At 37.2% G+C, this 13,615-nt stretch overlaps 1 protein-coding gene and 1 pseudogene across 1 annotated transcript; one reads left to right on the forward strand and one right to left on the reverse strand.

Moving 5' to 3' along the window:
• Nucleotides 1–403: 403 nt before the first annotated feature.
• On the reverse strand, nucleotides 404–1,345 carry LOC113890415 (olfactory receptor 10K1). Its single transcript, XM_027538303.1, has one exon. It carries the CDS (start codon nucleotides 1,343–1,345, stop codon nucleotides 404–406), a length of 942 nt encoding a protein of 313 aa, XP_027394104.1.
• Nucleotides 1,346–11,414: 10,069 nt separating this feature from the next.
• On the forward strand, nucleotides 11,415–12,355 carry LOC113882764 (annotated as a pseudogene).
• The last annotated feature ends 1,260 nt before the right edge of the window (nucleotides 12,356–13,615 follow it).

Raw genomic sequence — 13,615 nt, forward strand, 5'->3', positions numbered from 1 at the left:
GTTTGTTGTAGAATGAAAGGGACCAAGGTTACCTGTTGTCTTCAGGAAAGGGAGAACTGATAACAGGAGGGGTAGAGAATAGATAGTTATCTTTTCTTCTATTCTTTGAACTAAATAGCTTGGTTGCATCTTTGCTCTCATTAACTGATATATTTGTTTTTGAATGACTAATCTTTACAGGAATGAAATAAAATGAAATTTATTCTAGAAATGAATTATATTTTCATGTCTGTATGGCCTTCTTAGAGTATTACTCATGGCAGATAACCAGAATATCTTAACTTCTTTGAGTCCCATTCTTTTCATATGAAAACTGTCATTTAAATAAAAAATATTTGAAAGCACATTTTACTTGGCACATAAAAGGCTTACAATTAACTGAACAGTTGTAAAAACTAGTTCTTTAATTAACAGGATATGAAGTCTGGACCATTGCTCTTCGAAGAGCTGATTTGAATTCCTTATTTCTTAGACTGTAAATCATTGGATTGAACAATGGAGTGAGGATTGTATAAGACACAGATATTAGGGCATCTTGACTTGAAGAGTAATTGGATTTGGGCCTTAAGTAGATGAAAGAGGCACAACCATAATGAACAGTTACCACAATGAGATGGGAGGCACAGGTAGAGAAGGCCTTGTATCTTCCAACAGAGGATGAGATTTTTAGAATGGCAGAGATGATGCGGATGTAGGAGACCAGGATAAGTAACAGGGGAATAATCAAGGCAAATACACCAAGCATGAATATGACCAACTGACTGAGACGAGAGTAATGAGATGCCAGCTTGAGGACAGGAGAGATATCACAGAAGAAGTGATGGAGCTGATTGGAGGAGTGGAATGGCAGGTGAAATACTAGTGAGGTGGTGACCAGTGACACAGTGAAGCCACAGGCACAGGCAGCGGCCACTAGTCCCAAACACATCCCATAATCCATGAGCACTGTATAGCGCAAAGGGTCACAGATGGCCACATAGCGATCATAACCCATGGCTGCCAGCAGGAAAGAGTGAGAGCAACCTAGAAAGAGGAAGGAAAACATCTGGATAGCACAACCTAGAAAAGAAATGGTCTTCTTCTGGGCCAGCAGATCAACCAGCATCTTAGGTACAATGATGAAGGTATAACAAGTCTCAAAACAGGAGAGTACAGCAAGGAAGAAGTACATGGGGGTGTGGAGGGCTCTGTCCAGCACAATGGTGGAGATGATGATGGCATTGGTGCTCAGGGTGAAGAGGTAGACCACCAAGAAGACAACAAAGAGTAGCTGCTGCAGCCCAGCCAGAGATGAGAAGCCAAGGAAGACAAACTCTCTCACCAAGGTCTCATTGACCCACTCCATGGTCACTGCAATACAGGAGAGCCAGAGCCCGAGGCCAGAATTCAGAGATGAAGATGTGCATGGGGAACTGAGCACAAAGTCTTCAGGTGGCAGGCATCTCCAAACTGTTGATGGAACTCATTGATTCCCTCTAAAAAACACCTGCCAAAATAAGAATTAAGGCTATATGTGGAACAGAGTAACTGACAACCAATTAATAGACTTTTTGCCAAGACCAATAACATGTTATCTCTCTAGCTAAGGATTAAAGAGTTACCTGAAATTATTTTTCCCTGTACTTATGAATTACTATGTTTTTCTTGCTCACTACAAGCCAAAGGAATGTAGCTCTCCAAAGGTGAAAAACATGTTAAACTTCAACTATCTGAGCTTGATCAGAAAGTAGAATAAAGAATGAGATGTTTAGACACAGTAGGTGAACTTTAGATAACCAACCACAAAATGGGAAGGGACAGGAAGAATTAGATGATCTCTGAATAAAAGTGTGGGGAGATTTGTGTCATTGACAGCTTGTTATAAGATTAGTGGTAAGACTATCATATACCTTATGTCAGTTACTCATTATGACAATTTTATGTCAAATTTTATGTCAATAGACAAAAGAATATGAAAAAGAAAAAAAAAATAGTTTTCAGACCAACTAGGAACATTGCCAGAAGTTCCACAACCTAGAGCACTGAGCAAGAGTGGAACAGAAAACAACATTAATTTAAAGAAAAGTTTCTCCTTTTTCTAGGAAAAGAATCATCAGGCTGTTAAAAAGAATCTCATGTACTTTGTGGCATTTTAAACACACTTCATCTTCCCCCATTCTAAGATGCCTCAGGAAAATAGAGCTTTGCAAAAATGTCATACAGAGTGACAGAGAATGAGACAATTGGACAGTTTTCCAGGATTACAACTCCTAATCAAATCACAAGCTTTATATATTTTTCATATGGTTATGACAATAAGATTCCTTTTTAATATTCTGCTACTACATCCAGTTTGCAAACTGCTATTTTAAATTCGTTTTTAGGGCTTATATCAGATACTTTTATCATGGGTGTATTCCCCAACTGTTAAAGCCTAAGAAGCAAATAAAATGCTTCTTGGGTACAAAATCATTTAGCATTTATTGGTTGTAACTAGCCTTTGTTTATGCACTTTTCAGTATATTTAAACTTTTACATCATTTTGTGTTGAGGAATTACTTGCATCCACTACCAGAAATTTTTGTTTTTGCATTTTTTATGACAATAGCAAATTTTGACTTTCTAGACCTTAAGTCAGGCAATCGGAAATTTCTGAAAAGATATGTTTTTTTCTTTCTCAATTACTATAAATTGATCATAAACTTAGTAGATGTAATGATTTGAAGTTAATATTAAGATATACATGCTAATTTTAAAGTCCTTTAACACAAATGACAGGGAATTTTTTTTTTCATTCTGTAACTGTAGAGGTATTTTTATTACATATAAAGAATGTAAATATATGTATATCGCCATTATATACATATATATACATATATAGGAGAATGCAATGGCACCCTACTCCAGTTCTCTTGCCTGGAAAATTCTATGGGCGGAGGAGCCTGGTAGGCTGCAGTTCATGGGGTCGCGAAGAGTCGGACACGACTGAGCGACTTCACTTTCACTTTTCACTTTCATGCATTGGAGAAGGAAATGGCAACCCACTCCAATGTTCTTGCCTGGAGAATCCCAGGGATGGGGGAGCCTGGTGGGCTGCCATCTCTGGGGTCGCACAGAGTCGGACACGACTGAAGCGACTTAGCAGTATATATATATATATATATATGTATACTTAAATATAATATATATATATATATATATGTTTTTTACATGAAGAAATTGCAAACCAATAAGGCAGTTTATCTGTATAATATCTCTATCTGGGTAAAAGGATTTCTGTCTCTTTCAAAACACTGAGGGAAATCTCAATTTATGATCATTGCTTATCATTTTCTTATCATTTTCCCAAGAGTTTTCTGGATCTACTGTCAACTAATCCATATCTAATTCTTACTATATTCCCATGCCACTGAATATAAATTGTAGAGTAGACCACAGAAGTTAGAATTATGTGGTACTGAAGGAGCACCTGTATTTATCCAATACCCCGCCCCCCCCAAAAAACTGTATCATTTATCACTCAGACTCATAAGGGCAGCTGATTTCAATTAGATGACATTTTTTATACTATTAATATAACCCTGTGTTCTAAATGAGTTACATGATTGATGAGTAACTCATCAATTAGTTACTCATAAGTTGATTAGTTACTCTAAGTGAGTAACATGAGTTACGTGCCCTTTCCATGATTTACAGAGACCCACTGGCAAAGTATATCCGAGAAGGCAGACCCCTCTGCCCAAGAAGACATCAAAGACCACCACAGTGTGTTATATCAGTACTAGAGATAGAAAGATTTAAGAGTAGAAGATTAAAAAGATCTTCCAGCCGAAAACTCACAGGTTGTAAAATTAAGGTTAAAGATGCCTCAATTGGAGATCTATATTTCAGGTATAGCTTTATGTGACTTTGTCAAAGTACTTAACATGTGTATTCAGTTTATTTTTAAAATTAAATGTAACATGGCAATAACTGTAATAAACAGAAAGTACTTAACCAGAGGTTCTTAAAATAATATCCTGTAGAAGAAGTTTTGACTTAAGCTAAGAGTTCATTACTGACTCTCAAAAGACATTTCAACTGAGAAAGTCCAAAACTCTCTAGTTAGATGATCCCTAAACTCCCTTTATGATATTTTAGAACCTAGGGATGGAATTCAGGTTATGATCCTTAGAGATGACATTTCTGCACTTATTTTTGTAACTCTTTAGATGCTTCAAGGAATTTTATATAGTTTAGGATTAAATACTGACCCAATAATCCAGGCTACCAGGTACCTCAAAAAGGGGCAAATCTATCATTTTTCAGATGCAAAATTTTTGATGTTTTCAAATACTTAGGGAAAACATTAATCAATCAATTAACTGAGAGAAATCATGTACACAGTCTCAGATATTAAAGAAGTGGAATTTTTGTTTTCTTAGATACACATGAAAATCCTGAATTTCCTTACTAAAATGGAGCTTAAGTATCAGGTTTCAATTATAGCTAAAAACATATCCATAAGTACACAGCAAATAGAGAAGTGCAGGTTCAGTAAGTATGTGTTGACAATACTACCACTCACCAAGGTTTAGACCCCACAAAGCCCCAGATTAACTAGATCGATATTTCTCATGGCTCAACAAATACCTACATTGCTCTCCTTTCAACTCAGACAGAAGCAGCTATTCAGAATCTAGGATCCCTTGACAAGTAGATGTGAAGCCAAAGATCAGTACTTGAAGAAATATCAGCAGAAGAGTGTGAATCTGCCTTGAGACAGAAGCTCTCCTCTGTATTAACAGAGGTAGCCTCCCCTGTTCATAAGGACTCTCAGCATTTCCAGGCAAAATCATTATCTTTAGAAATTCTGATGACCAACATGGGGTGTGGTTATTAGAAGCATATGCTGTGATTGCTGGACTCCTGAGGCTTGATCTATTGCCTTGGAGACATTGTCCTGGGGTTTATTGGAAGTGTAAGGTCATTATGGAAAAATAATGTCACAAGCTGGCTTTAGTTGAGGAACCTGGGGAGTAGGAGCCATAAGGATAATTGGCCCCTGTCTTCACTGGAAGTTGAGTCCATTTGTTAAGGATTCTGAAGGAGAAATCACCACAATTAAGACTGTAATGCAAAGATCAAGAGGAAATTTTTCATTGAATTTTACATCAGGAAACGAGTATGTTTGTCCAGTGAGTCTCAGCTTTATTTATGAGTCAAAGGAGGGCATAATTGCAAATTTATCTTCTCAGATCCTTGTTCATAGAAATTCTAAGTAGGAACATAGGCGTGTTCTGCAAAAATCTAAATTTTTGGCAAGTGTATTGTTAAAATCTAGTTGAGCATTATCATTAAATTTCTTGCTATTTTAAAAATTTTTACTAGAATAACTAGATATATATAGTTGTCAATTTCATCCAAGCTAATCCAAAATCAATATAATTCTAATCCAAACTCTACCATAAATTGTGAAAGCAACCTAACAATACAAATTTATAGTTTACATGGAATAATAAGACACTTTTGAAAAATGACAAGTGATATAGTGGTTCACTTGACCCAATAGTCAGATGCCTTAGTAATAAAAAAGAGAGTCTCCAGTCCAGGTTCGATGCACGATACTGGATGCTTGGGGCTGGTGCACTGGGATGACCCAGAGGGATGGTATGGGGAGGGAGGAGGGAGGAAGGTTCAGGATGGGGAACACATGTATACCTGTGGTGGATTCATTTTGATATATGGCAAAACCAATACAATATTGTAAAGTTAAAAAACAAAATAAAATTTAAAAAAAAGAGCTTGCTTCTAGAATAGGAAGAGTTAAATATTACAAAGAAGCAAAAAGGAGATCTCTGAAATTGATCTATGTATATTTGGAAAATTTGTCTTTGCGTAATTACCTCACTAACTACTTTGCCAACAAAGGTTCGTCTAGTCAAGGCTATGGTTTTTCCTGTGGTCATGTATGGATGTGAGAGTTGGACTGTGAAGAAGGCTGAGTGCCAAAGAATTGATGCTTTTGAACTGTGGTGTTGGAGAAGACTCTTGAGAGTCCCTTGGACTGCAAGGAGATCCAACCAGTCCATTCTAAAGGATATCAGCCCTGGGATTTCTTTGGAAGGAATGATGCTAAAGCTGAAACTCCAGTACTTTGGCCACCTCATGCGAAGAGTTGTCTCATTGGAAAAGACTCTGATGCTGGGAGGGATTGGGGGCAAGAGGAGAAGGGGATGACAGAGGATGAGATGGCTGGATGGCATCGCTGACTCGATGGACATGAGTCTGAGTGAACTCCGGGAGTTGGTGATGGACAGGGAGGCCTGGCGTGCTGCGATTCATGGGGTCACAAAGAGTTGGACACGACTGAGCGACTGATCTGATCTGGAGTTACCTCACAAATCAGTAAGACCATTGTAATTAGTAAATAAAACTGAGAAACCAGGCTCTCTCTATGTACACATCACTTAGAAGTAGCTGTCATAATATAAAATAAAATGGCTTACTGAAGGCTCAGGCAAAGCACCACCTGTGTGACAAGACATGATGGAACCCCATAGGTCTACTTAAAGCAGTGTATACTCTGAGCTAGCAAACAATGTATTGTGCCTATTCTCCAACAGCAATAATATGTTATATCTGTGAATCAATGTAATGGGGGGGGGGGGTGGAAATGATTCTTTTCATTATTACCTCTAATGACTTACATAATATTGGGATTCATAGTTTAGAGGTGTTATTTTTCCAAGGAGTGTTGCTTCTATCAGGAAACACAAAAACAGAAGTTGAAACTTGCCCTTGGTTACTTGAGTCTACTATGTTCTCTTTACAAATCATCCACAGATGGAAAGGAGATTTTTACACTAGTTAGGATATTGATCCTATGTTTTATAATTACTATATAATTGATTTTATTTTTCTGAAAATGTTTTGCTTAATGCAAAAATTTAAATGTAAATTATAGATCTGCAAGTTATACATAGACCATAAATGGATGGATTTAGTTCTGTGCTTTCTATTCAATTCCTTTGGTCTCTGTGTTTTTTACTTTGCCAATGGCATACCATTTTGAATACTGTAGCTTTGTAATATATTTTTAAATCTTAAAGAGTGAGGCCTCAACCTTTGTTCTTCAAGATTGCTTTGGCTATTCCATGTCTTTTGTGGTTCTATATTTAATTTCAAGGTTTTTTTTTTCCTATTTCTTTAAAAAATGTCAATAGGATTTTCATAGGAATTGAACTTAGTTGGTAGATCACATTGGGTAATATAGACATTTTAACAATATAAATTCTTTCAGCCTGTGAATGCTGCATGTCTTTCCATTTATCTGTTGGTTAGATGTCTTTTCTTTCATGTTTCTTCATTCATTTCCTTCTTCAGTATTTTACAATTACCAGTGTACAAGTTTTTCACCTCTTTGGCTAATTTAATTCCTAAATGTTTTATTCTGTCTGTTGCTATTATGAATGGGGTTATTTTCTTAATTTCTTTTTTGGATAATTTATTGACAGTGTATAGAAACATACCTGGTTTTATGTTGATTCTGTATCTTGCTACTTTACTAAATTTGTTTATTAGTTTTAATACACATTTTCTGATTGAATTGTTAGAGTTTTCTATGTATATGTTTGCATCACCTGCAAATAGAAATACTTTTCTCATTCTGATTTGGTTGCCTTCAATTTCTTTTCCTTGTTCTGACTAGGACTTCTAGTACTTTGCTGAATAGGAGTGATGAAAGTGGGAATCCTTTCCACTGTACCAGTCTTAGATAACAAGCTTTACATTTTCTCTCATTGATTATGATTAAGCTGTGGGCTTTTTGTATACCAACTTTACTGTGTCAAAGTAAGTTCTATAACTATTTGGAGAGTTTTAATCATGACTAGATGTTGAACTTTGTCAAATACTTTTTCTACATATATTTATTTGATGGTGCTTTTTATTTCATTAATGTGGTACAGCACATTGACTGATTTGTACATCTTCAACCACCCTTGTATCATTAGAATAAAATATAACAAATGTAATGTTCTCTTGTATTTAGTTTCCTAGTATTTGGTTGAGATTTTTTCCATCTATGCTCTTTAGGGAAGTTGGCTTGTAGTTTTTCTGTTGTCTTTATCTGGTATTGGTATCAGGATGATGTTAGCCTCATTATTTAAATTTGAAAGTGTTCCTTCTTCTGTTTTTTTGAAGCATTTAATAAGGGTTGTATCAATTTTTCTTTGCATGCTTGGTAAAATTAGCTCAGAAAACGATCTGATCTTGGATTTTTCTTTATTGGGAGATTTTTGACTACTGATTAATATCTTTATCAGTTTTTGTCTACTTAAAGTTTCTGTTTCTTCTTGACACAGTTTTGGTAGATTGATGTTTCTATAAATTTATTAATTTCTTCTAAATTACCCAATTTAGAAGTACACAGTCGGTGATAATATTCTTTTATTACTCTTTTAACATTCTGAGGCATATATTACAACATCTCTTCTTTTGTTTCTTTGATTTTATTTGAGTCTTCCCTTTTTTCCTATTTAATTTAGCTAGTTCAGTTCAGATCAGTCGCTCAGTCATGTCCTACTCTTTGCGACCCCATGAATTGCAGCACGCCTGGCCTCCCCATCCATCACCAATTCCCGGAGTTCATTCAGACTCACGTCCATCGAGTCAGTGATTCCATCCAGCCATCTCATCCTCTGTCATCCCCTTCTCCTCTTGCCCCCAATCCCTCCCAGCATCAGAATCTTTTCCAATGAATCAACTCTTCGCATGAGGTGGCCAAAGTACTGGAGTTTCAGCTTTAGCATCAGTCCTTCCAAAGAACACTCTCCTTTAGAATGGACTGGTTGGATCTCCTTGCAGTCCAAGGGATTCTCAAGAGTCTTCTCCAACATCACAGTTCAAAAGCATCAATCTTTGGTGCTCAGCTTTATTCACAGTCCAACCCTCACATCCATACATGACTACTGGAAAAACCATAGCCTTGATGAGACGGACCTTTGTTGGCAAAAAATGTCTCTGCTCTTGAATATACTATCTAGGTTGGTCATAACGTCCCTTCCAAGAAGTAAGTGTCTTTTAACTTCATGGCTTCAATTACCATCTGCAGTGATTTTGGAGCCCCAATACTAAAGTCAGCCACTGTTTCCACTGTTTCCCCATCTAGTTGCCATGAAGTGATGGGACTGGATTCCATGATCTTCATTTTCTGAATGTTGAGCTTTAAGCCAACATTTTCACTCTCCTCTTTCACTTTCATCAAGAGGCTTTTTAGTTCCTCTTCACTTTATGCCATAAGGGTGGTGTCATCTGCAGATCTGAGGTATTTGATATTTCTCCCAGCAATCTTGATTCCAACTTGTGCTTCTTCCAGCCCAGCGTTTTACAGGCTTGACGTACTCCTTTTCCTATTTGTAACCAGTCTGTTATTCTATGCCCAGTTCTAACTGTTGCTTCCTGACCTGCATATAGGTTTCTCAAGGCAGGTCAGGTGGTCTGGTATTCCCATCTCTTTCAGAATTTTCCACAGTTTATTGTGATCCACACAGTCAAAGGCTTTGGCATAGTCAATAAAGCAGAAATAGATGTTTTTCTGGAACTCTCTTGCTTTTTTGATCATCCAGCAGATGTTGGCTGTTTGATCTCTGGTTCCTCTGCCTTTTCTAAAACCAGCTTGAACACCTGGACGTTCACAGCTCACATATTGCTGAAGCCTGGCTTGGAGAATTTTGAGCATTACTTTACTAGCGTGTGAGATAAGTGCAATTGTGTGGTAGTTTGAGCACTCTTTGGCATTGCCTTTCTTTGGGACTGGAACAAAAACTGACCTTTTCCAGTCCTGTGGCCACTGCTGAGTTTTCCAAATTTGCTGGCATATTGAGTGCAGCACTTTCACAGCATCATATTCCAGGATTTGAAATAGCTCAGCTGGAGTTCCATCACCTCCACTAGCTTTGTTTGTAATGACACTTTCTAAGGCCACTTGACTTCGCATTCCAAGATGTCTGGCTCTAGGTGAGTGATCACACCATCGTGATTATCTAGGTTGTGAAGATCTTTTTTGTTTTTTTGTGTATTTTTGCCACCTCTTCTTAATATCTTCTGCTTCTGTTAGGTCCATACCATTTCTGTCCTTTATCGAGCCTATCTTTGTAGGAAATGTTCCCTTGGTATCTCTAATTTTCTTGAAGAGATCTCTAGTCTTTCCCATTCTGTTGTTTTCCTCTATTTCTTTGCACTGATGGCTGAGGAAGGCTTTCTTATCTCTCCTTGCTATTTTTGGAACTCTGCATTCAGATGCTTATATCTTTCCTTTTCTCCTTTGCTTTTCATTTCTCCTCTTTTCACAGCTATTTGTAAGGCCTCCTCAGATGCCATTTTGCTTTCTTGCGTTTCTTTTTCATGGGGATGGTCTTGATCCCTGTCTCCTGTACAATATCACGAACCTCCGTCCATAGTTCATCAGGCATTCTGTCTATCAGATCTAGTCCCTTAAATCTATTTCTCACTTCCACTCTATAATCATAAGGGATTTGATTTAGGTCATACCTGAATGGTCTGATCTGCTGGCTTCCCTGGTGGCTCAGATGGTAAAGCATCTGCCCACAGTGCGGCCGACCCGAGTTCGATCCCTGGGTCGGGAAGATCCCCTGGAGAAGGAAATGGCAACCCACTCCAGTATTTTTGCCTGAAAAATTCCATGGATGAGGAGACTGGTAGGCTACCGTCCATGGGGTCGCAAAGGATCGGACGTGACTGAGTGACTTCACTTGAATGGTCTAGTGGTTTTCTCTACTTTTTCAATTTAAGTCTGAATTTGGCAATTAGAAGTTCATGATCTGAGCCACAGTCAGCTCCCAGTCTTGTTTTTGCTGACTGTATAAAGTTTCTCCATCTTTGGCTGCAAAGAATATAATCAATCTGATTTCGGTGTTGACCATCTGGTTATGTCCACGTGTAGAGTCAATTTAGCTAAGACTGTTGATTTAATTTTTTTTAAACTTTAAGTTTTATTGATTCTTATGTCTTTTGCCTTAGTCTATATTTGATTGATTTCCTAAGTTCATTATTTTACTCCTTTCATTAACTTTGTATTAACATGTCAATTAAGTAAATAATTTTCTTCTTCCATAAAATGGCAGGATTGGATGAGATGAGCTTAAAATCACTTATTGATTTAATGTGCTTTGTATGAATCTTCCATGCAAATCATAATACAAAGAATGAGAACAATTATAGAAATAAACATTCAGATATCACTAACTTAGATATTTTAAAACTTATGTCACTGCTTCTCATGCCTCCTGCTTTCTCCTCCTTCCTTTATTAGTGTGCTTAACTTGTTACTAATTGTTTTCATATCAGTATCATTAGCTTTGTACAGAAATGCATTTGTGGTTTCCATGGAAGCACCTCACTTTTGTCATATTCTTTCTGTTCTGGATATAACAATGTCTGAGTTTGATTCCCAGTGCCTATTGGTGAGGTAGAACCAGAATATGACCATCAAGTTCATCCTTACAGGCTTCTTAAAGCTGGGACATCTGCAGATCCTTCTCTTCTTGTTTTCCTCCTGGTCTACCTGACCACTCTAATGGCCAATGCCACCATCATGGCTGTCATTCCTTTGGATCAGTACTTCTTTTTCTTTGTCTTCTCCTGCTCTGAAACCTGTTACTTCTTGCTCATTGTACCAAAATGCTGACTACTTGTTTCCACAATACTATTTCTTTCTCAGAATACAGTTACTTCCCTGTTCTATTTCTTTGTGGGCTTGGCATGTACCAACTGTTTTCTAAATGCTGTGATGGGCTATGATCACTATACTGCCATCTGCAACCCTCTCAACTACACACTCATTGCAAGCTGTGCCACCTGCATGCTGGTTTCAGCCTCAAGCTTCTGTGGTTTCCTGATCTCTGTGGTTGTCAACACCTTGGTGTTTAGTGTACTCTTCTGTACCTCCAGTCAGATCAACCAATTCTGTGACATTTCCCCAGTCATAAAACTGGGCCACACAGACACTAACCTGAAGGAGATGGCTATCTTCTTCCTCAGCATTCTGGTGTTGCTGGTTCCCCTAGTGCTGATCTTCATCTCCTATGTCTTCATTGTTTCCGCCATCCTCAAGATCTCTCTATAAGGAGGTGTAAAGGCTTTACCACCTGGTCTTCCCACCTCACCGTGGTCATTGTCCACTCTGGCTGTGCTTCATTTATCTATTGAGGTTTGCATCCCTGTACTCCTCATACACCAGCTTGTGGCAGCCACCTATACAGTGATCCCCTCTCTACTCAAACAACTTGCCTGCACATTGAGGAATAAGGAAGGGAAGACTGCTCTGAAAAGGTTCTCATAGTACTCATTTCCCAAAATGATATGTGTGAGTTGATAAGTTGGCAAAGTTATATTCATGAAAGTGTCCTGGATGGAACTTCAATTTGATAGGCAAATAAATCTTTTGTGTCAAAAAAGAAAGATAGAAAGAAAGACTTAAAGCTACCTGAATAGTTTTTATTAGAAAGTCATTATGAGTGGATTCGACAAGATGGTGGGGTAGGAAGACTCTGAACTTAACTCCTTCCACAGACACACCAAAATTATAGTATTTATAATCTCATCAGTTACAACTATTGATAAGAAAGGCTGGAAAGCTAGCAGGAAAGATCTTCTACAACTAAAGATATAAAGAAGGAACCACAACCACAAGAAGAATCACAACTGATGACCTGAGTGGGCAACTCACAGACAGATTATTATTACAATCACAGAGATTCTCCATAAGAAGTAAGAAGCCTGAGCTGAGCCCCAAATCAGGGGCCTTATGACAGAATGATGACCTCAAGAATGTTTGGCTTTGAAAGCCAGCAGAGTTTACTTTCAGAAAAGTTAGAGGGTTGTACAAAATAGAGACTCCACTCTTAAATCCGTAGTGATGGTTCATAGAAACCAGAGATCTGAGCGGGCTGAGAGTAGATAAACGTACACTTTTCATTTAGGCTGATATTTAAATGTGTGATGTGGTCACAATTTTTTTTAGATCTTTTATTCTGCCTGGATATCCAATGGTTATTTATGATTTAATCAATATGATCAATACTTCTATTTGAAGTAATATTGGAAATCACATCCTTTAGATGTTTTATATCTAAGAACAATAAGACTCAATTATGTATGTTTTGAATTAGCTAGTATGAACCTTGTTGTTTAATTTTAAGATTAAATTTAATACATATGTTTGTTCACTATATACATTTCTATGTAATTTTCCCTCCCAAATTTACCTTATTAAGATATCATTATTTTTTTTTAAATATTTAAAGTGACATTGGGATGCCTGATATACATTGTAAAAAGAGTCCTGCTATCTTGTTAATTAACAAGGGCATCACCTTACATATTTACCTTTTTTTACTTTTTTGGGTGAGAACATTTAAGTTTGACACTCTTAAAATTTCAATTATAGAAATTATATCACACAAAGATATCATTATTTACCTTTGTTCTAATTTCTTATTTTTTACACAGTAATGCTTGCCTTAATAGGACATACTGTAAGTCATCTTCAATCTGTCATGAAATGCAATCAGGTCTTATAATTTAAGATTCTTTGGGCTGCAAATAAAAGATAATCCAACGCAAACTGGCAATA

Source organism: Bos indicus x Bos taurus, chromosome 3, assembly GCF_003369695.1.
Source record: "Bos indicus x Bos taurus breed Angus x Brahman F1 hybrid chromosome 3, Bos_hybrid_MaternalHap_v2.0, whole genome shotgun sequence".
NCBI lineage: Eukaryota > Metazoa > Chordata > Mammalia > Artiodactyla > Bovidae > Bos > Bos indicus x Bos taurus.

Bases quoted from the DNA above. Each gene is read 5' to 3' on its own strand.
- LOC113890415 (XM_027538303.1), bottom strand. From the start codon at position 1,345: ATGGAGTGGGTCAATGAGACCTTGGTGAGAGAGTTTGTCTTCCTTGGC.